Raw genomic sequence first — 22972 nt, 5'->3', positions numbered from 1 at the left:
TGATACAGGAGGAGGTTATGTTACAGCTCAGTGACCACACTTAGAGTGTTGTGCATGTACATGTTATCATCCACAGTTATGACCTATCTGTGACTGCTCTTGATGTGCTAAATCCTTCTGTCTGATGAGGTTCTTAGTTCAGAGGAAGCTTGTTCTGGTTTCAATATATGTCCTGACATGTGTCTCAGGCCTAAGCTTGCTGATTTTCAGATTCAAAAGCCAGACTGATTTATAGATTTGCAAACCAGTCATAACAAGCCCGTTTTTCTTAAAATAAAGCACATGCTGAAAGTGTTATTACTAGTATTTGAGCTATCATACACTTACATTTCCTCATATTGCAGAATGTTTCCATATAACCTGTCTTCTTTAAGTGCCCTGGGGATATGAGTAAGTGACATTAATGCTCCAGTCTCCATAGGATGAAGATGGGTAGACAGCATCTTGCCCTCAGATTTTCTTCTTTTCAGTTTCCTCATGGAAATGTCCTCTCTTTTTGCAACTCGCTTTTTGGCCTGGTGTAAATGGAGGCCACTGTATCTGGCAGGTACAGCTGGAAGAATGGTCTGAGTGCAGCCTAGAGGAACTCTCTTTAAGTGTGAGGAAAAAGGTGTTAAACATTCAAAGTTCATTTTGTCCTCAGTTTGCCTGTAGACGCACCTGCTGCATTCACAGGCTTTTCCCCTTCTCTTTTAGTCTTGCTTCTCCTCCTGCTCCTCCTCCTTTTCTACTCTTTTGTCTCCCCATAGGCCAGAAAGAAAAGGAGGGTTGAACATAGCTGCTTAATTAAATGATACAGCCCTTTGCCACCATGGCAGAAATGTATGCCAGGAGGATCTGCAGGCACAGGAAGCAGAGATCATCACTGCCCTGACACGGTTCCTTCATCTTCTTCCACATGAAACCACTTTGCCTCTTCCCCATTCATCTCCATAACTTCTCTGCCAATGGAACACAACTGTATTTTCTCTGCATGGCTGAGGAGCTGTGAGTAGGCTCTGCTGCTGAGTACAGCAGTGTATCTTGACTAAACATGTCATAGCTCACAAAACATCATATGTTTTCACTGACCACTGTAGATACCCTAAATAAAGTCCCTAGGTGCTTGGATTTGACTTGCAGAGCAGTTAATGCTGTCCCCTTGCAGCAATCAGGTGTGTCATGAAATACTCTGAAGGCTTCTGTGAGAAATTCTTTGCCTTTAGACAGTTCAAACGCAGAGAAGTCCATCCCTGTTTGTGTCCAAAGTCCATGATTTTAGTTTCTGCTGGCTTTCCATCAGAAGCAGATGGAGGAAGGTGATGTGGTACCTACAGGACTAGGCTCATGCTGCCCATTCCATTCCTGTACTACAGCATATTTAAAAAATTTTGACTCGTCAGGCCAGAACTGACAGTTTTTAGAAGGTAGGTAAGTCAGAAGGCAGTCCTGCTGCTTTCGTTATCAGCTTCCAGCAGGGGGAGATGAGCATAGAGAGTTATTTCTTCCGGGAGCACACACTGAAAAACCCATGTTATTTATTTTGCTCATGAAGCTTTCTCCTAGCATCTGTGTGATTCTTGCTTGTTTGGACTTTTACACCCAGGCAACTTCTTCCTTTTACTTCTGTATGTTTTTAAAAGCAAATAAGACAAATTTCAATGTTTTCCCAAGGTTTACAAGACCCTCAGGGGAATTTAATCCTTATCCCTCTGTTTATTATGATGATTATTATTAAATAGTTATGCTAGAGTGGTTCTAATGAGGATTGCATAAATGTCTGAGAAGAGGAAGGCTTTGTTCTTATTTCCATTTCAGTGGAGAGGGGTCTCCGACTCTGCTGTGATGCAACTGTGTCATTGGGAGGCATAGCCAAGTGCAGTCCCACCTTAAGTCAGGCTGTCATGGTGGTCTGGGGATAGGATTCCTGCCTTCTGCCTCTCTGAACCCTCCTCTGTCACTGTCTATATAAAACATACCAGTGTCACTTTCCATGAAGTATATTTAACTAAGCATTAAATTTAGATTTAACTGGATAGTTATTGCCTCCTAAGTAAATACTCTGAGATAAGGAAATATTTAGTGAGCTCTAGCAGTTGGGTGGCAGATGCTTCTTGCATTACATAATAGTTAATCTTTGACAAATATGTTTTCCTTACTCCACTGGCATTTAATTTACATACAATAGTTCTTATTAAATGTAGATGGAACATATGTGGGAGGCCCTTGTAAAACAGATCCATGCAAAGTTTTGATTTGCAAAGAGGAGTGCTATCTAACTTCATATGGGGCTGGGGCTTGTACTCAAACTGTTGCAAGAGTCCAGAGGCATCTTCCTGATGCCCATCGTACCATGCCTGGGATGCCACCAGGGTGATGGCACCTCTATCCCTTGTGCACAGGGCAGTGGCTCTGAGTCGCTTTGCAGCAGGGGCTTCTTCAGTTCTGTCTGCAGCAGCTCAGAAACACTCAGTGTGTGTGGATGAACTGCCAAGCCCTTTCTCCTTGCTCCCCTTCTCTGTTGCCATCCATACCAAGTCTCTTGTTGGGAACTATCTGCATCTGCTCACTGCCTTGGCTTGAATACAAAGCAGCCATCTCTTTTGCTACTGCTTGCATGACACTGGAGAAGTGGTGTCTTGACCTTAGCCCTTAATTTGTGGGCTTTTAACACATGCAGAGATTGTTTAAGCACCCACAGACAGCATAGCCTTTCCATACCAAGACTGCAGGGGTTGGTTCCTAGGGGTTCAGAGAGGACTGGATGCATTCCTGGAAGAAGAAAATCAATAGAGGGCCATGAACTACAAAGACATTGCCACTGGCTTGGGACATGCCGTAGACACAGATCATTGGGAACTGGGGAAACGTTCAGGGGCAATCACTGCCCTCTTGCCTTGAGCTCATGATTGGCTCAGCAACAGGATGGAGGGCTGGCTGGAGCTCTGCTCTGATCCTGAGCCTCCATTTGTATGGCAGGGGATCACTGCTTGCATCTCCCTAGTTTGGGTCTGACGTGCCCCCAGGAGTCTTGGAACTACCTCTCCCCTCCGTTTTGGCCATAGAAGGGTTATGCTGGTCGAGCATTCCTAGGAGCCGTTCTCCATCCCTCCCTCCCTCACACACAGGGGAGCGGGATGGGGAAGCAGCAAGCCGGTGACAGCAGTAAGACACACGGCCTATTCCTCTCCATTAATTTCATCTTTTTTTTTCCTCTCACTCCGGTGCAGGGCCGTTGTGTGCTCCGGGAGCCTTCCCGGCGGGCAGCGCTGCTGCAGGGCTCGGGGCTCAGCTGCGGCTGCTGGCACGCGGGGAGGACAGGCTGAGCATTCACACTGGCGGCAGCTCAATACCAGCATTGTCCGCCCTCCGTCCCTCAAAGGCTGGGAAAAGAGGGGGGGAGGGAGGGACCGAGCGAGCGGGGAGAGCTGGGAGGGAGGCGGAGGGAGCGATGTGCCACTGTTTGTTTGGGGAGAGAAAGTGTGAGAAGGGAAAAAGCGCTGCTTGGGGCTGCAGGGGCAGTTGCCAGCATTGCTCCTCCTCGTATCGGCGAGCTCATAGCCAAGTTGTTTGCACTTTTGGCCGTGCTGCTTTGAACACGCAGCCCCCTTCTCGCAGTATTTACTCCTGTGACCGTTCACCGTATTGTCCTCCATCCTCCGTACCCCGCTCCTGGGGCCTCCTCCATCTGCCTCCCGCAGCCACCCCCGCCTGCCCTCAGCCTCGCCACCTCCCTTCCCGGCTCCCCCATTCCTCCTTCTTCTCTCCCATCCTGCCTCCATCCTCCCTTTCCCTCCTGTCCCCATCCTTCCTCCTTCCTCTTCCCAGTCTCCCAGCTCGCCATCGTCTTTCCCCTTCCCGGGCTCCCTCCGCTCACGCACACACACTCGCGCATCCCCGGCCAGTCCCATCGCGGAAGCCCGGTCCCGAGGATCAGAGGGGCTGAGGGCATGGGGCCGGGGATGCAGCCGCTCCTCGCCGCTCCCTTCCCGCTCTCGCTCCAGCCGTGCGGCCGAGCCGCCGTCCTCATCTCACGAGTGCGGCTCCCTCCCTCCTCCTCCTCTCCAACCTCCTCCTCCTCTCCCTCCTCCCTCGCTCGCTCCGCCTGGGAAAGTGGGTTAGGAAGGGAGCTGGGAGCTGCACAGCCACGCACCGAAGCAGGACCGGCCAGGCGAGCAGCCGGCGGCACGGGAGCTGCGCTCTTCTTCTTTTTTTTTTTTTTTCCCACCTTTCTCCATCGCTCCAGACGGGTTGATTTAATTGTTGCTGGGTTTTGCCGCCTGACTTTTGCGTCGTTTTGATCTGCCTTTCTGACACGCGCACGCTCCTCTTTTTTCCCTCTCTTTTCCTCCGCTGAAGGTTGTGCACAGACTTTTTTTTGGAAAGAGGGGGGGAAGAAGCCGGCGAGAGACCGAAAAGAGCACAAGAAAGTGGCAGCTGAGGGCTGTGAAATCACCTCCCCTTTCCGGGGCTGTCTGTCAGAGCGAGAGTTGTACATTATTATTACTGTTTTTCTTTCTCCATCCATCCATCCACCCATCCACATACACGCGCACAGAGAGACGAGTGCAGGCAGCGAAACTCACCGAGACCAGCCATGGTAGCGAGGGCTCAGCCTGATCGGAAACAATTACCACTGGTCCTACTGAGATTGCTCTGCCTTCTCCCCACAGGGCTGCCAGTCCGCAGCGTGGATTTTACCCGCGGCACCGATAACATCACCGTGAGGCAGGGGGACACAGCCATCCTCAGGTAGGGCGTTCTGCCAACTTTTCCTTTTCCGTATGCGTGTCTGTGCTGCCGTGCTTGCAATGCATAGATGTAATACTGTGTGCGTGCCTCTGTGAGTGTTATTTTGCCTCTCCGACTGCGGTAACGGCAGCTGCTGCAAGCAGGCTCCGCGTGTGTGTTTGTGCCTTCGTATCAAAACATTTGCAAAGCCTTTGAAAGCCTCTCGTAGTGCTCTGGATCAAAAGAATTTCAGCGGGGAAAGATGTGTTTGTGTGAGTCTGCTCTCGCCAGCGTGCGTTCGCCACCAGCCCAGCCGTATCAATGGAGAGAGCGAAAGGGATCCAGCTGTGCTTGCCAGATGTTCCGTTGATTATGCCATGCCTCTTGTCGTACCTTTGCAAAAACTTTATCCCTGGTGCTGTGGGAACTCTCGGACAAGTTGTTGTGGGGAACTCTGGCTTTTCATTTTATTTATTTATTTTCTGTGCCCGGAAGGGAGGGCAGATGGATACAGAAGTAGGAAGGATGGAGAATAAACAGCGGGAGAGCTTTGGTGTCCCCGCAGCTCACATCTCACTCACTGCGCTGGGTCTTTTGCAGGGCTCGGTGGGTGGGTGTTTGCTGTGCCTGAGCAGCTGGGAGGAGGAGGGTGTCTTTGCACACCAAGCCGTGTTTTGCTGGCAGTGCTGAGCACTGTATTTCCTTATCCGCCGTGTGGGTTTTCCAGCAGTAGTTCTGTGGCTTCGCGGGCTTTTGGTTCAGAGCGTCTCAAATAGCTGAAAGCTGCTCCTGTGGGTTTATTTTTCAAATTCTGCCTTGCTCAACTTACCTGCAGTAGGTTCCCTACCAAAGGAAAATGCTGTGTGTGTGCATGTGCTGTATATTATGGCTATAAAACTACTGGACGTAACGTGAAATAAAGTCTGTAATCTGTGTGAGGAGCTGATAGTGCACAAACCCTGAAGCACCAAGGGAGCAATTCCCTAGCAAAGCGAGCAGCAGCCACAAAGTTTTCTTTCTCTTCCTCTGAAATAAATCCGGCTGGATGCCACCAAACAGCCTGCAACGTGATCCTCTGTGCCCTGCATCCCTCCCAGTTAATGACAGAGGGTGTGTGAGCCAGCAAGATGGGATCGGGAACGGAGGATGCTAGGAGAGAGATGTGTCTGTGTGTATCGCTTCCCTCAGCCCCCGTGTGCTGGCTTGTTTTGATCCTGGCATATCCGTTCACAGCTTCCATTCCCCAGCTCTCCAGACTTGTTAACTCGCGTGTAAGATTTATCCACACGGGGTAATAGGATTTACAGAGTAATTCATCTGCCTTGCATACGCGATGGAAGGGGTTTAGAGGCGACACGGTAAACACCTAACAAGGGGTGTTGCCTCTGACTCCGGGCTCCTCTCCTTTCCACTCAGTAGCAATTCCTATATCCCATTAACCCTTTTCTGGTGGAACTCTTGGCCGGCTCATCCCATTTTTTAAAGGCAAATCCCTTCCATCAATCCTTTGCCTTGGTCAGGCAGATGTTTGCTGGCGTATGTTTGGGACAGCAGCTGCAGACAAGTCATTAAGCTCACTTGCCCAGCCAGGGGTCACTGGATTTCCATTTCCCACTTAGCCTTGGAGCTCTGAAGTTTATCTAAACACTGTGTGCTGAAGCTGCGTTTGCAGCAGAACAAGCTGAAGGATGGTGGGGGTGCTGCCTGCATGTGTTGCCTGCAAAAAGTTCTGTCAGCAAGCCAAGCAGGGTGACAGGGAGTGTGCCTGGGAGAGTGGTTTCGGGGTACATAGATGTGCACAGAGAGTGCGGCCTCCCAGTGTTAGGTCAGGCACTAAAATGCAACATCTGAATAACGAGATCCAGCTGTGTTAGCCAGATGTGTGCCAAGTGGCACAGTTGGTGGGAGCTGTGCACCTCCCAGCCCTGCAAGTGCAGCACCAAGTAGTATGCTGCTCCTGGCAGGATGTGCTTCTGTCACAGGTCAGCATGGACAGTGACCTCCCCCAGCTCTTTAAGCAGATCTCGTGTTTCTGAGGAAGGGAGGTTGTCTCCCTCCCTTTCCCCAGGACTAGTCCCATGTTTCTGGGACATTTTGGTCCTTGCTTCAGAGGAGGGGCTGCAGCCGGGAGATGGGATGTCAGGTTGCAAAGGGAGAGGGTTCCCTCTGCCTTGAGGTCCCGTACAATGATTTTCATTCCCTCAGTTTTAAAGCTAGACTCTGTTTGCTTGCTCCCCTCTCACCGTCTCCCCTGCCACTCCAAAACATAACTCATCATGACAGCCTTGTGTTCGGAAAACTCCCAGCATCTTGCTCTCAGTGCCTACAGACCCACTGGTGACAACACAAGGGGAAGAGCCAGATGGGGAAAAACTATTAGAGGGTCTGTTCTGACCGTGCCCTGAGCAGATCTTTACTTCCACAGAGAGATAGGTAAGAGATTTCTGTACAGAGATCGTATCACCTCTTATATCTTTGTTACACATCTACTTCAGAGCAAGCATGCAGCAGCAGTTTACCAGTGCACAGTAGCTCCAGCCTCTAGCTTGAAAGAAAAATGTAGGAGGGAATGAAAATGGTATGCAGTTGGAGAGAATGGAAGGCAATGTACATAACGATAATATTAGTAAAAACATTCTGTTCCTCCAAATTGTGGCGCGGAACATTCAGCGTGGCATGGAAGACGGGGTATTCTCAGTGCATCTGCTCCTCGGGGGCCTTGCCCATTTATTTATGCTGTTGCACTGGTAGGCGGAAGAATGGGCGGATGGACTAATCTATGAAGGGGAGAAAAATATTTTCCTATTGTAAGCCCTAATGTTCCTAAAGGAAGCCACTCCTCTGGAGCTTCATCTACAGCTTGTTAGAATGGAATTATTCTGGGAAGTTTGAGTATGACTTTTTAAAGCCATGGCATTTAAATATTCCCCTGATACGGACATTAGAAAAATGTTCTGAACGCTATACTGGCTCATCTCCTAAATGACCTGGCACCAGGTTTGATTCATCTGTTGGCCTTGCTGAAGGTTGATGACTTTCAGCGATATTTTGGCATGGGGAAGTTAGTCAGGGAATTGCAGAGAGTGAGAATAAAAATAGCTTGTGATGGACTATCCACAGGGAAAAGGGTAATGATCGGCTCCTTGCAGTAAGACTGGAAAGGGAGGAGGGGGCTGAAAGGTGTAAGAGGTGAGAAGGGCTGAGCAGAGCTGCTGGGGTTTATCTTCGACCAGGAAGATGGAATGGGATGTTTAGGAGACGATGCTGTGCATCAGAAGCTCTGTCAGATTTAAGAGTTCATTTTTAACTCTGTCTTCAGCAAGTGAAGGGAAACACTGGACCTTAATTTGAGTGCTGAGAGGGAATCGTGTAATTCCTGCCAATGCAAGATCAATTTCTGCCTGCAAGATCACGGTCACGAGGTTTTCAGGTTTTGTATGCAACTTCCCTACTTGATGTTAAAAAAAATTGCCAAGCAATGAACACACAAAATATCCCCCACAATCAATTAAAACATGAAAAGAAAAACACAGCCCTTCTTTCTGTTTGCCCACTTCCACCTCATTTTTCCTGCAAGCACTGAGTGAGCAAAGGCAGGGGCCCAGTGCTAAGGAAGGGATGAGAAAAAGAGGACATCAGCTCAGCTGTGACACATGTGGTAGTGCAGGGAAGCTGCTGCAAGCTGAGGAAACAGGAGACCGTGTCACTGTGTTACATTTGGCCTTCAGGTAGAGTTGCAAGCAGTTTAGTGATGGAGTCCGTGCTGTATGATCACACCAGAGTACCTTTACAGCACTGTTCTGGGGCCATCAGCAGGGCTTGCAGCTTGCCCAGTGCTTTTGGTAGTCATGGTATAGGGACTAGTTTGGCCTTTTATGTCTTCTGCAATGGGTCTCGTTGCTAGCTGGAAACAAAATGGGTCTCATTCCCATTCCCATCCATTCACTGATACCAGGAGAAATCCACCAGAGCCGAAGGGCACTGCCAGAAATACCTCCTTTGTCTTTGGGGCAGTTTCCTGGGGACTGCCAGTAAAAAGACACAAGTGACACAGGGCCTAAGCTGCCAGGTGCTTCTCAGGTGATGCTGAGCCCCATGGGGAGCTGGGACCTGGCAGAATCTAGAATCTGGTTCATGGTGTTTGAGTTTTTCCAAGTGTCAGCTTTTTGTCAATCTGCTTCTGAGGCATTAATGAAAACTAACATTTAGCTAGGTGTCCAGTTTCCATTTTTACCAGGTAGGAGGCTTCAGGCTGACAGCATGTATGGGAGCTTTCATCCTAATGGGCAGTTTCTTAAAGTCCATGTGGCAGGATGGCCTGGCATTCGGTGACCAGCAGTGGCAGTGGCACTGTTTGTGTGATCCTGTGGTATGAGCAATTTCTGCTAACTCTGTTAGTGGCTGCCCTGTGTTTTGCTCATGTTCCACGTGTAGAGCTGTATGGAGGATAAAGGCACTTCAGGCCAAGTAGCAGCACAGCATCATGACAAAGCTTATGCCCTATACATACGTTTTAAAATAAAAGGAAAAGCTCTTCAGATTATACTTATAATTAGCATATGATTTATAACAGGGAGCACCGAGTTGAGCCCTTTACTAGAAATGAGAATAGGCATGTTCAAAGGTATAATGCTACATAATAATACAGTCTCGGCGGTAAAATTGTAACCCTGCTTATTAGTGGTATTGTTGTGGCACTTAAGGCCACGGCTAAGTCAAGGCACCCTTTGTGTTAAGTGCTATGTGAGCGAAAGTGAGTCCCTGGCCATTAACTGGGATGGGCAGGGGATGGGGGAGAGGGGGAGGCCCAGGGTGACCGGCCTGGCCCCAGGGCGACAGCCCAGCAACATCTCCATTAGGCTCAGCCACACACTACAGCCCAGCAGATGTGACAAGCAAGGCTTTCCATGTGCATCCTGTTCTTCTCTGGCATACAGTGCTGTTGTGATGTGTGCATGTCGAGAGGGCGTGTTGGGGTCTGTGCGAAAGGGTCCACACTTAGCTGATACTTTCCTTCAAAAAAAAAAGAAAAAGAAAAAGAAAAAGAATTAAACTATAAAAAGAAGTATATAAATGCAGTAACAGATGATGTTGCAAAACTTCCAGGTCTGGCAGCAGATGGTGCCATTATATGAAGGCACACACGCGTACATAGATGTCTGTGTGTATACATATGATAAAGGGAATTGCAGTACGTACGGGAGATCGGCATCTCTCCTCCTCTCACATGCACGTGCATATGCACAGCGTTACGCACAGAACACCCAGTGAGGAGTGGGGAGCTTGTCAGAAGGCTCCCCACTCAAGGGGACAAACAAGGACAAACCAATTATAAGCAAAGGTTGGCTGGAAATTAGGAAAAGATTCTTCTTTTGGTGGCATTACTTATGTTGAATAGCACTGTACGTACGAGTTGCATTCAGAAAGATGGAGGAGGAGAAGCAGTATCAGACTGTATGGCTTTAACCTCCTCTCCTGAGCCTGCACGCGCACTTCAGTTTGCAGCTGAGCACCATATGCTTTCCTACGTAGTTGACATTAAAATTTATATAGCGGGATGTGTTACCTTGGAGTGTCTTGGAGCCAGTACCTCTTCCACACTGCTCCCCTCCTCTGCAGGTCACAAGGAGAGATTGAGCCTTAAAATACCTTGCAGTTACGGGAATTTGCAGTCTCGTAACTATAAGTTTTCAAAATATATATTGGACGTACCTGCCCTTTCCTTCCAGACCCATAGGCTTCCCATTCTGACGGAGCTGCAGGGCCACCACTTGCTGTGACGCAGCTGCAGGGCTCCAGCAGGCACACTGCAAGGCTGGATGTAGCCATTTTCACCTCCTTGTGTTGTCCATCAAAATTCGCTCTGGTTTGTGTGAACTCTGGCTCTCCTGGAGTAAGAGCAGTGGAGGGCACAAAGGTGAAGTCGGGAATTTACTGAGTTTTCTTTTTACTCTTCTCTGGCTCAAGAAGAAACGAATGTGATTTTCAGCTGAATCTGACACCAAAGCATTTGCTTCAGGCTTCAGGCACATCTAACATGTCTGGTTTTATGGTAAGTAATGGGAACTAATAACATTGAGTTTCACCTCTGCCTAGAAAGCAGCTATTTCAAAATAATCCCAGCAGCCAGTCTCCTCGGTGCACGCCTCATTCTGCAGATCTTGTTATTAGGAGCAACTCGGTTGTGTGGGAGAGGCCTGCTCTGACCCCCAGGCACCCCCGTTGTGCAGGGAGGGGAGAACTAACCCCCCTGCAGCCCAGCTGAATGCACTGGGGATGGGCTGCTCTAGCCAGAGGCAGCGTGATGGAGCTCTCTGCTGTCCATCACTCTCTCTGTCCCAGGATGGCTGTTTGCACTCAGTGAGAGACCGAGCCTCAGAGCTGCCTGTCTGCCTGGGTTTTGGTGCTTTGCTGTGCAACCAAAACCCATGAAACCCACTAGCAGGCAGCACTCATGATTTTGAATAGTAAATACAAATCTCTCCTCTCCCTCTGTGTATCTTTCTCTGTTATTAAGCTGACAGGCACTTAGCCAATTACCCAGTTATAGTCTCAGCTGTACTTATGGAGGAGGAAGAGACAACGTGCACAGCTCCTGTCTTCAGGGCTTCAGCTGAGCCTCCCTTGTGTGCTGTAGAGTTTTCCCTTATGTGGGCTGCTTAAGACGCTTGGGGAAAGAAACCAGTGACAAAGATGAGTTACGGGAGGGGAACGTGGAAAGCAGGAAAGGGGGCTGCTCACCTAAACCAGCGGCAAGGGCAGAACTTCCATTGTTTGCCATTGGTTTTGTGTTCAAATTTGGCAGAACTGTGAGCGCCTTTGTTGAAAGAGGTCGCGTTGGGGGTGGAATGCGATGGCTACGGGGACACGCTCTGTGTTTTTTGGCTGTGACAGGGCTGAGAGTCAGAAACTGCAGCGACAGACTGTGAATCTGTGCCTTGAAGTACGGGGCTATGTGTACGTGGGGGATGTAGTGTGAATCCGTAACTCGGAGCCAAGAGCCACCCCTAATCCCTGATGCATTGCGCCTAGAACATACAGCCTGAGCCAACTCAAGTGTTTACTCCAAACAGCAAAATTTAGGCGAATAGAGCTGAAGTGTTCTGTGAATATTTTCATGAATGTTAAAAATGAATTCACTTTGGCTGCAGCTGCGCTTCCTTTGTGTGTGCTCATGCATCCTTTTTTGTTTTCCTCTCTCCCCCGTGTATAATCTGAGTGGATGAGTTTTCTTTGCCCCAGCGTTCACGTACAGAACATTTTAAACAGGTTTGTAGACGAGGAAACAAGGTTCTAGCTGCAACTTCAGCAGCTGGCAGCCCGTGGCTGTGCAGATCTGCAGGCACGTGCCCTTCTCTCCCCAGGCACTAACTCGGTGCATACGCTGTGATGCTCTTGATACGTATTTATATAGGATGTTGCTTGGGGAGCATTGGTCATGGTCCTTGCAACGCCTCATCAGAGCCTGAGCGTAAAAGCAGTGGAACAAGCAAGATGTGGAGCTGATCGCAGCTTGAGCCACAGTAATTTATGTGCATGTGACAACAGAAAATTACCTTTAAACTCTGCACCCAACCAATCAATCTTGCAGCAGCCTGTTTTTGCTAGGAAAGGTGCCTCAGGCCAAGCCTATCAAGCTCAGAAAAAGAAAGGTTAAAATGTTCTACCATCATAATCTCTTTCTTTTCGTTTGGAGGAGAGGAGCCACAGTGACAAAGCCAGGCTGACTCCTTCACGATGAGCCCCTCCCACCCCCAGCTCAGATTCCCAAAAGGAGTCGGCAGGAATTTCTGTGGTCTGATCCCAACTTCATCTTCTCAGGGAACAGAAAGCATGTGATGGAGGGGCATGCTGGAATTAGAAAGCGCTTGAGAGAGGAAAAGCATCACCATGGCAAAGCAGCAACCCTACTGGATGGCTGCAGGTAGCACAGGGACTTCAGGAAACCCCCTTGGATCCAGGCTGCCCTCTGAGCTTGCAGCAAAGGGACGTGGGAAGTGATTAATCCCCACAAATTACTGTCCCCTCCTTGCCAAATACAATATAACATGATCCGTATTCTCCCTCTCTGCAGCTATGGAGCACGGAGCCTGCGCCAGCTGCAGCAGTTGTTTATTGGAGCCCTGTTGTATTCAAGCCCCCTCCTTGTGTGAGCTGTGGCATGTGTGGTTTGCTGGAGCCTTGGTCCCTTGAGAGGAGGTGTATTTATTAACAGTTCCCTTGGGCTAAAGGACAGTGAAGATGGGCAGGGAATGCTGCACCCTCCTTTCCTTATCTCCTTCCTGTTCTTGTTTGCAGCTTGCTGTTTCTCAGATGGACTCTATCCTCTGTGGGTTTGCTGGAGGATGTAGCCCATTTTGAAAGCTTGGCAAATGCAGCCCCTTGTAGTGGCTTTCCCCCTCAACTTTCCCACTGCAGGCTGTCTTCTGGAATGGATCAGCTCAAAATGAACAGAAGCATGCTTCTTTATTTAAAGCCAAAAAGGCAGAAAGTATAAACATTAAGAAGTGTGCATAGTCTGATCCTTTCTCACTTGCATGCTACATAAAGCAACCATGGTTTTGGATAGCAAATAATTCAGGGCAGTATGCTTTAAAGTGTGCTAAGTGTGGGCAGCAGTAACAGGTGTTCTTATCTTAATGAGGGACAGAAAAGGAGTTGCCTCCTTCACCAGCTGAATTCATTCTTTAGGGCCTCCTGCTATTATACCTACTGCTTGCTGACACTTAGTGTGCCAAGAGCAGGTGCAGCACCTCATCTTCTTCCTTCCACTGCCATCCTTGGGTGTCTTCTGCCTTCAGGACAGGGGAAGGGGTCAAGCACATATACAAATGTTTGTCAGTTGGGACAGGAAGGATGGGTAAGTTCATCAGGGGACAGGTGGCATATCTTCATCTTTGTTTCCCCTCATGAAGCCTGTACACAGCTCCCCCTGTTTGGCATGCTCCCCGACCCAGCCTGTGACCTTGAAGAAGCTGTCTGTCACATCTCTTCCATGTCTTCTCCACTTCCCCTAACTCTCCTTTGTTTTTTGTCTCTCTCAATCCATCTCTTTCTCACCCATTGCCCCTCCTCAAGCATGCTTTTATTCCTGACTCGAGCCACTTCTTTCTCTTCTTTGTCTTCTGCTCTCTTTGCTCAGTTGTCCTCTTCTTCAGACTTCCCTTCTTCCTGGACCTGGGTGCAAGAATAGAGAACTGGGGGAGAAGCAGAGGAGGATGGCAGACCAGCATGGAGACTGTGATGCTCTGGCCTCTTCTGCTTTAGATGACAGACTGAGCTCTGAGCTCTTTTGTGGAGCCCAGCCACTCAGTTAGCCACTGGTCTTCAGGCTGGGCCTGCAGAATATTCCCAGGGCATTTATTTTCTGCTCCAGTGAAGAATGCCTGATGCCTGTTTGTCCTCTGAGTGAGGGTAGAGGCTGTATCACCAATAAAGCTCCTTATTTTCCTAACAGGAATGTAGTTACATCCCAGTGATCTGCTGCTCCTGCTTTCAATTGCAGCCCAAGTTGGAAATGAGTGGAAGAATAGGGCAGCTGACAGGCAAGAACTGAGGCTGCAGGCTTGCGTGAAAGCAGCTTTGCTGCAGTCTGCAGAAGACCACACTGCTCTGCTTATTTCATGTGCTCTGTGGTTCTGCTGGTAGAAGATAAAAGGGTGCAGAAGGTTTGTTTTTTTCCATCACGTCCTTCTTGGGTGAGAAATCTGACACTCCTGCGCGATGCTGATTTGGGGAGACCCAAATTGGTATTGGGGTACAGATCTGACCTTATACAAATGGCAGGGAAGACAGATGCACTTAAATAAAAGCAGTAGTGCAATGCTGTGGAAAGTCCTCAGTGTTTAAAGTGCCAAACCTCTCTGGCCATGAAGAGAAGCAGTTTGTCTTTAGCTATTGAGTTATGATCATCTCAGACAGATTAGTCCATTGTAGGAGAGGCTTTGCAGAAACTCTGGAGGCACCTCCGCACGTTTGGCAGGGAACCATGAGATGCTAAGAACTAAAGCCAGCTACTGGTGCTGTATGTGCATGGCCCTCAGTGCTGGTAAGCCTTTTTTATCCTCCCATGGTACCTCTGTTTTGTGGGACAGGGTCTCCAAAACCTTTGTGGCAACAAATTCAACCTGGCTGCCTTCACACTTAAGGGAAACCTGAGCCTGGCATCCATAATCAGGAGCAGAAGGTGCTGCCGGCAGTCTGTCTTCTGAGCACTGCATTAAACCCATTTTAGCTCTTTCAGCTAAATATCAAATTATCTGTCCACCCACACATCCTCCCTCCTGTATCGACTGTGCTTAGCGATGGGCCATCTGTAGGACTTCCACCAGGACAAGGGGGTCCACAGGGGTTCTTGCATAATGTACTTTGTGCGTGTTTGTTGGCCTTTAGAGTGGCATTTCTTGCCTTCCTATTACTCTGGCTGCTCTCCAGTACTGGCGATGAATCAGAGGCATGCAGGTCTATCCATCTGAAAAGTGTGTCCCAAGGTGGAGCAACACGCAGCTTCCTTCTCACTTGTGTTAGGAAGAGGTGCTCAGATGCAGGCCAAGTGGGTCAAGGACCTTGAGCATAATTGGGACAGTTAGCCTTTTAACTGACCTCTTTTTTCCTTACTTAATTCAAAGCAGGAGCTGTTAGGCTTAAGGAAGAGAGGTCTAAGGATGAGGTATGATTAATGACATGTAAGCAGGTAAGATGCAAAAAGAAAGAAATAATATTTTCTGCAGGAGAATGCAATGAGGAATGGTTTTAGACTGCAACAAGAGAGGTGGGCAGAATGTCAGTAAGAACTCTGCAACAGTAAAGACAGCAAAACATTGGATCAAATTGCTTTGGGAAGCTGTAGCTCCATTACTAGAGGGCTGTAAGGACAGACTAGACATATACAAGGAGTGACAGATGCCACAAATGACGAAGTAAAACTGATCCATCCTTCACATAGAGGAACAGAATGGACGGTTCCTTTGGGTCTCTTGCCCTCTGCTTCTCTGCACATAGCCTTTGGGCTCAGAGGATGGCAGGAGCTCGGCAGAAAGACATCTGAAGGCAGAGAGGAGTGCCTTTGGAAGGAGCCTTGTAAACCTGGCCAGGAGGTCCTTGCCCGTTTCTCCTGCTGCAGCTGCTCTTCTCCTTTCCATCCCTGGAGCACAACATGCTCCGAGCCATCAGTAGTTGGTGCCTCTCCAGTCCATGCATGTTACACTAAAACTGTCTGGCAGAAGAGGCAAGAATCAATATCAAGACTGTTCTTAAAACCAATTTTCTGTTGGAGGGACACATACCTGTTCCTCATCTGCTGCCCTGGGAGGGCTGTGGGACCTAGAGGATATTCTACCACAGATGTGACAGGAAAAATGAGTTGAAAGTTGCTTCTTAGTGGAGAAGTTTGAAGTTGTTACTGAATGTTCATCTCATAAAGCTTTGTCAGCATGTTCTGCTAATGAAATGGTACCTTTCCCTGCTGTGAAGACATCTCTGTGCTCTGGGATCTGAACATGTGAGACTCAGGGTCTGCCTGAGGGGTGGTTGCGATAGTGTTATGAATGCTGCTGGGGACTTTCACTATGGGGGAGGCAGCATGTAACATAAGGCACAAAGTCTTGCATCCACTGCTGTGCCTCAAGGCAGAGATTTGGCTGGCTTCCAGGGACATCTCAAGCAATGAGAAGGCTCAGTGCAATGGGGATGCAGGCGAGCACAGGAAAGGATGCTTGGGGAGAGAGAGGAGCAAGTTAAGAGAGGAAAAACTATCCAAGAGTGGGGGTGAAGAATGCGAAACAAATCTTGAGGGCCTGCTGTAAAGCTTGGATGGATGTCCTTTGTCTTAATCTTTCTCCAGCTGTAGTGACCAGGTTGTTACAAACTGATCAGGCAGGCTGCCAGAGGCTGTCTCCATTGCTCACCCATCGTCCGCTCTTGTCCCGTCTCTGACTCGTGTTTTCTTGTCAGCATTTCTTTCCAACAGATCGATCCCTTCTTGGCTCATCCCGGTGATTTTTTTAAGCATAGAGAGAAACTTCCTCTTGGTGAGTGAGAGATAATCAAGCTGAATTTTACCCATCTCTGAAGTGCAGGCAGTCTGTGAGCAGAACCAAAGTCAATATCTTGGCAGATGCTGTTTTGCATTGATTTATCTTCTCTTGGAGTAGGCTGGATGGCCTCGAAGAAGGCAGCACGGTCTCCTGGCCAAGCCCCAAAGCATTCGCAGGCAACATTAGCCTGCTTGATTCAGGATCAAGGAGCTGCTCTCCTCACTGTCTGGGAGTAGAAGACTGTAGTGCCAAACTCACAAATCCCTCCTTTACTCTTGCGTTCAAACTGGTGCTAGTTCTTGTGCCGAGACACATATTGGGCTCTGAGCAGCAGCTCAGGGTGCTGAGCTAAGCCAGCCTCATCTGCTGGCTTAATGGAGCAAGAAAACAGCCGTCTGTGCTGCTGCTGGGGCAGGGAAGAGCAGCAGGGGACCTGCCCCGGGGGAGCTTGCAGCACGGGGGGGTTTTCCCTTGTGGGAAACTGGGATGTGTTGAGAAAAAGGGAGAGGAATCTTCTCTGTGAGCAGGGAGGGCCTCCAGCAGAGCAGGCAGGGGGCTTTCAAAACCACAGCTAAAGAGAAACCATGTGTATGATCTCTAGCAGACAGCTGTGTACAAAACCAGGTCCCTCTGGCACCATCCCATCTCCTCAGCTCCCTCCCAGCCCCTCAGCTCCCAGCTTGGCTGAACCCATCACAGCTCCTCTCCCCCCACCTTGCTGCTTTCATGCTAGAGCAGCACTGACACATCTCCAGCTCTGCAGTCTCCCTGAGGGCCTGGCCAGATGCTGATTGTCTTCATGCCCAGTTGGGGACAGCAGGAATTGTTATAAAATAGCATTGATTCCTTGTGCAGCACAGAGAAAACTTTCCCGTACAAGTCCATGCCTTTGCTCCTGGGACTCGCTGAGATGTCTCTCAAATGTCACAGTACGTTTGCAGTGGAGAGTACCTCTGGAGGCTTCCTGTGGGCTCAGGTCTTGATCCAGACGGAAAAATAGAACGAGTTGGTTGAATCTTTCCTTGCAACCTAATTCTTTCTGCTTCCCCTTGTCATTTTTACGTGAACAGAAGAGGCTTGGGACTGAAATAGGAGAAGCTGCAGAGGCGAGCGCTTCGGATGCAGGAGAATGCTGTGCTGGGGGAAGGAGAGGGGCCTGGAGCAACGGCTGAGCTGGGGTGCACAGGGTAGGGGCAGAGCTGGGCTGAGGAGCTGGGGGTGCAGGTCTGCCATACTGTCACGTGAGAGTGGCACATTAAGGGAGGGCAAGCATTTCTACAAGACAGCAAACAAAAACAAGGGGAGCTTCTTCTCCCCTTGTGTTGCTTTGCTGTGGCAGGAATCTGTGCTATGTGGAGGAGCCCAGAGGAACCTGTGCAGAAGCACAGCTCCTGGCCCCCGGCTCCCTGCCCATAGGTACAGCTGAGCACGCAGCACCTGTGGGCAGATGGAGCCCTTTCTATCTCTCCAGTTGACACCAGCTCCATTTGTCCCTTGCTTCAGCTCTGTTTGAGTCCTAGGCACTGCGTGCTGCTGCTGGAGCTGGTGTTGGCACCAGCACATGTTCCTTCACTTGAGGGCCTGTGGCCACAGGACTGGTGCTGTGCTTGTACCATGCATTATGCCATCCACTTCTGTTTGTGATTTCTGCCCTGTCCTTGCTTGTTCTCTGGTTTCCTTTGTGTTTATTATTCTAATTTATTGAGTTACCTGAAATGTTGCTGCAGACACCAAGGCTGCTTTGCAGAAATTAACGATTGTGCATTCTGCGTGGTGGTGCCTCGTATAGACTTGGCTTTTATGCGATGGAGCTTAAAATATGCTCAGGGAAATGAAAATGTTCACCTCCATTATAAGCACGCGTAGATAAGTTGTTGTCAGATCTGTGCCAGAGCACGTGGAATTACTTTGAGACTGTTTTGCTCAGTAGTCGCTGCCATTTCTGAACCTCAAGATACTTTAATTAATTTACCCTTCGAAACAAGTTACAGTTGGTCACTCCATTCTGCAGTGGGAGAAACTGAGGCTCAAAAATGAGATGTGCTTAAGCAAATCAGTGGCTGGCCAAGGGCCGCTTGGTTTATAGGTGGTCTTCAGAGTTGTGCTAGGTAACAGGCTGCTGCACCAAGATGTCGCATGAAAGCCTCCTGGTATGTTCTGGGCTGCATGAAAGGAGGAGTGGCCAGCAGGGAGAGGGAGGTGATTGTCCCCCTCTACTACAGCCCCATCTGGAGTACTGCGTCCAGGCCTGGGGCCCCCAGAACAAGAAAGATGTGGAGCTCTTGGAGCGGGTCCAGAGGTGAGCCACTAAGATGATCAGAGGGTCAGAGCTCCTCTCCTATGAGGAAAGGTTGAGGGAACTGGGCTTGTTTAGCTTGGAGAAGAGAAGGTGCTGGGGAGACCTCATTGTGGCCTTCCAGTACTTGAAGGAGCTTATAAACAGGAGGGGGAACGTTTATGTTTATAGGGAGGATAGTGATTGGGCAAGGGGGAATGATTTTAAACAGAGACAGGGGAGGTTTAAGTTAGATATTAGGAGGAAGTTTTTCACACAGAGGTGGTGACGCACTGAACAGGTTGCCCAAGGAGGCTGTGGATGCCCCATCCCTGGAGGCATTCAAGGCCAGGCTGGATGTGGCTCTGGGCAGCCTGGTCTGCTGGTTGGCGACCCTGCCTGTGGGAGGAAGGTTGAAACTAGATGATCACTGTGGTCCTTTTCAACACAGGCCATTCTATGATTCTATCATAATATAACAGAAAAGTGGGGGTGCTATCTTCTCAGCTGTGGTCAGAAAGGGCCGAGCTGGCAGTTCCAGTTCACTGGCGATGAAGGTACATGCAGGGAACATGCAGCTTCTTTTGTGTTTCTGAGAAAGTCACTGATCACTGCTCACACTCAGCTCCCAGTACATGAAATGGAGATTCTGGTCCAAAGGATGAGCAGGATGGTGCAGAATGAGCCTGCATTCATGTATCTCTGTAAAGGATACAAAAGATAAAGATAGCAGTGTGGACTCTTGTGTTGTTTAAGATGTTCTCATTTGCTTTTCTGGTAAAGAACAAAGAAGAATATCTAAAGAATTAATTGCACAGTGCTTAGCAGCTTGCTGGGCTCTGCTGGGAAGATCTGGATGGGGACATAGGAGATGACAGACCTGCGTGTCTTGGAGGTGTGCAGCAGGTCCTTTCAGGGGCTGTAAGTCAGTTGCGTGTGCCCTCCCAGCTCACTGCGTTCCTTGATGTGTCCGTGCCAGATTCGGTTTTTCTTGGAGATTACTCAAAGGGGGAATGTATGATGCAGGGTGGAAATTCTAGCTGCTGGGACATAAGCCACTTGCATAGTGTGTTCTTTCCCCTCTCTTGCCTGAATGCTTGAAAATCCTGCAGAGAGAGTACTTTTCAAACAGACTCTTAATTAACATATGTGAATTTCCTCACAAACAGAAGAATTTAGGAAATATCAGGTGATAGCAGAAGTCTTTTAGAGCACTATCTTGCATTTCTTAATCGGCATTGTGTAAGAAAATAGAAAACCATCCTAAGTGGGCAAATATGCAAAATGACTTGCTGATATGAGAAATTTCTTCTGTGCCTTAGGCGGATTGTCTCCTGCATGTGGTTAGAAACAAGAGGATTTGTATCACAGATGTTGGGGGAAGAGGTTGTGAGGAGGAGTTTTCCCATCACATATTAAGCAAACATTGGTATTCTTGCAATTCACATAATTGCCTTGCTCTCCTTTTGTGAACAGAGTTTGGCCTTGGTAATACATAGGTGGCTCCAAAAGTAGTGCTTCTTATTTATTCTCATGGAAACCATAACAGATACAAAGAGCACAATAATACTATTCAACAGAGCAAATTCTCAGCTACAGAAATGTATTTTTCTAAACAGCCTACGTTAGCTATGAATTTTCAGTTAGCGATGAACAAGAGCTGTACTTGTAAAGATCTGCATGACAGACATGACCCACTGTTTCACAGCTGCTTTGACAGCTTTGTTGCTATCAAAATGTTGCCCACACAGTCCATCTTTCATTGGCCCAAGCAGATGGAAATCAGAAGATGCAAAATCTGGACTATACAGCAGGTGTAGTAGGACAGTCCAGCTAAAACTGGCAACGTGTTCCACGGTCTTCTAAGTGGTACGGGGCCTGGTGTTATTGTGTTGCAAGAGAAAGACTGTTGTCTTCTCTGACCTGACCCTGGAAGTTTGAGCCTTCAGCTCAGTCACTGTCACAATGTAGTGGTTAGAGCTGATGGTTTGTCCGTGTTCCAAGAAATGCAGCATAGTCACTCCTTTTTATGGCAAAAAAACAGTGCACATCACTTTACCCACCAAGGCCTGCATCTTGAACATTTTCTTCAATGGAGAATTCACACATTGCCATTCCATGGACTGTGCCTTTACAGGGCATTTGCCTTCTCTGTGCTCTCCATTATTTTGTTTATTGCTGGGCTATCTGCTCTGATTTGTTTCCTCCCGATAGCAGAAGGCCCCAGTCTTTTCAGTCTCCCTTCTCACAGAAGTTTTGCCAGGCCTCTAACTCACTGCTGTCACCTGTCCCTGAACCTCGTTTATTTCTATTGCGTCTTGTGCAGATCTGGTGACCTGATGTGGAATATTGTATTGCGGTACAGCACTCTGCTTGGCCTTGGCTTTTCTCTCTATCTCTGTGCAACCTGTCATTATGTTTAGATTTTTTTGCCAGTTCCAAGCAGAGGATTTTCAGGACTCTTCCATATACGTATGGAGAAATCTTCTTTTCTTAATGATTAAATGATTTAGAAGCCAACAAGATATCTCAGATTATTTTTTCCAGAGTGTGCACCACCCTGTGTCCTGTTCCTAGTAAGACCTCTTGCATAAGGCAACACGTGCCTGAGCAGAATATCCTTTTTTTCAGTTTTTTTCTAAGCCAAGTTGCTGCACTGCCTGCTTGCACTCTTGCTTAATGGAACCACAGTCTACTCTTCTGTTTTTTTTTTTCCTTAAAATTCACTGTTTATTTTTTAAGCAGTCTTCTTGCCATCCCTGCAGGAAGGGTCCTGCTGCAGGGCACAGTGCTCTTCTCATCACTCAGGCAGTTGCCTCTGAGGCAGAACCTGGCAATTATCAAATGGCACGTGGCAGACAAGAAGTAAAGAAGAGGGATGTATCCAATTGAGACTGCAAGTGGAGTTTGGGATGGCAGATTGTAATTAAACTAATCAGAATTCAGACATGACTACCGTCTTCGCACCCGGCGCTTTTGAGAAGTGTCAAGCAATCTTTGATTATAAGCGGTCTCTTCCTTTATACTCTTATCATACTAAAGATGTTGTCCAATGTCTGATGTATTAAGTCCTAGGAGGCTAAAAGGTACTAAATATCTTCTTTTGCCAGAAAACCAAAGCCACCTGTACAAAGCCTCTGTGGGCTTGAGCAAAGTAACATCCCCAGAACTCTGCTTTTCTGCACAGTATCCACCTGAGACTTTTTTTCTGTATTTTTCAGAGGCCATTACTTTTTTTTTCAGATGGAAGTAGAAAGCAGCAGTATTCAGGTGGAAGAAGCAGGCATGGAGGCTGCTGAACAAGATGTAGCCATAGAAATCAAGAGATAGAGAAGGAGAGGTATCAATACGAGCTTCCTTACCGCAGATGCTTTTAGACTTGCCTATTACTTGATCACTTATTGTATGTAATTACTTCAGTCGAACTTTCTTTGAGCTGTGTTATTTCATACAGAACAAGAAATCCATTTGCCTTGTAAGAAACTTCTGAAACCATGTAGCTGACCTCAGCTCCCAAAAGAGTCCAGTGGAGAATTCAAACATACAAAGGAAAAACGCTTGAGCAAAATACAAGAAAATTGCTTGGCATGGTTTTGACCTGAAATACGCCCTAATAAGATGCTGGTTGCAAAAGCTGAGATCACGTGATGCTCAACAGTCATCCAGCTGTGAATAGCTGATTCACTGTTTTTTTTTTCCCCTATTTAAACTGAGAGAAAAAAAATAAGGACATTCTTAGTCTGTGTTACTGAAGAGCAATAGATTTAGGTATGGCTCTGTAGGAAGAGCCCCTAGTGCTTTTGCTATCTAACCTATTGTGTTTTAGTACAGGAAATGCGTATTGGTATATGCTCTTAAAATCTGATAAGTTGGCAATAGTAGCAGACTTCAAGAACTCCCTCTGACCTTTTGGGAGGAAATTAGTCTCCTGTATGTTCAGAGCACTACCTTC

General features: G+C 48.1%; 1 protein-coding gene across 6 annotated transcripts in view; it reads left to right on the top strand.

Annotated features, from left to right (window-relative positions):
* LOC122177277 (limbic system associated membrane protein) overlaps positions 1–22972 on the top strand; it is a 958414-nt gene that overhangs the window by 669132 nt on the left and 266310 nt on the right. For 5 of the 6 annotated variants that reach the window (XM_042866494.1, XM_042866493.1, XM_042866490.1 and 2 more), the window contains exon 1: positions 4096–4731. In XM_042866494.1, coding sequence (XP_042722428.1) covers positions 4577–4731 — 155 coding nt within the window. In that variant the 5' untranslated portion in view covers positions 4096–4576. Of the gene's footprint in view, positions 1–4095; positions 4732–22972 lie in introns of those variants that run through there. The other variant, XM_042866491.1, reaches the window with a different exon arrangement.

This window comes from Lagopus leucura, unplaced genomic scaffold (assembly GCF_019238085.1).
Source record: "Lagopus leucura isolate 7727_CA_CO unplaced genomic scaffold, USGS_WTPT01 Super-Scaffold_100001, whole genome shotgun sequence".
NCBI lineage: Eukaryota > Metazoa > Chordata > Aves > Galliformes > Phasianidae > Lagopus > Lagopus leucura.
Note: the sequence above shows the minus strand (reverse complement) of the source record. Positions and strands in the feature narration are given on the sequence as shown.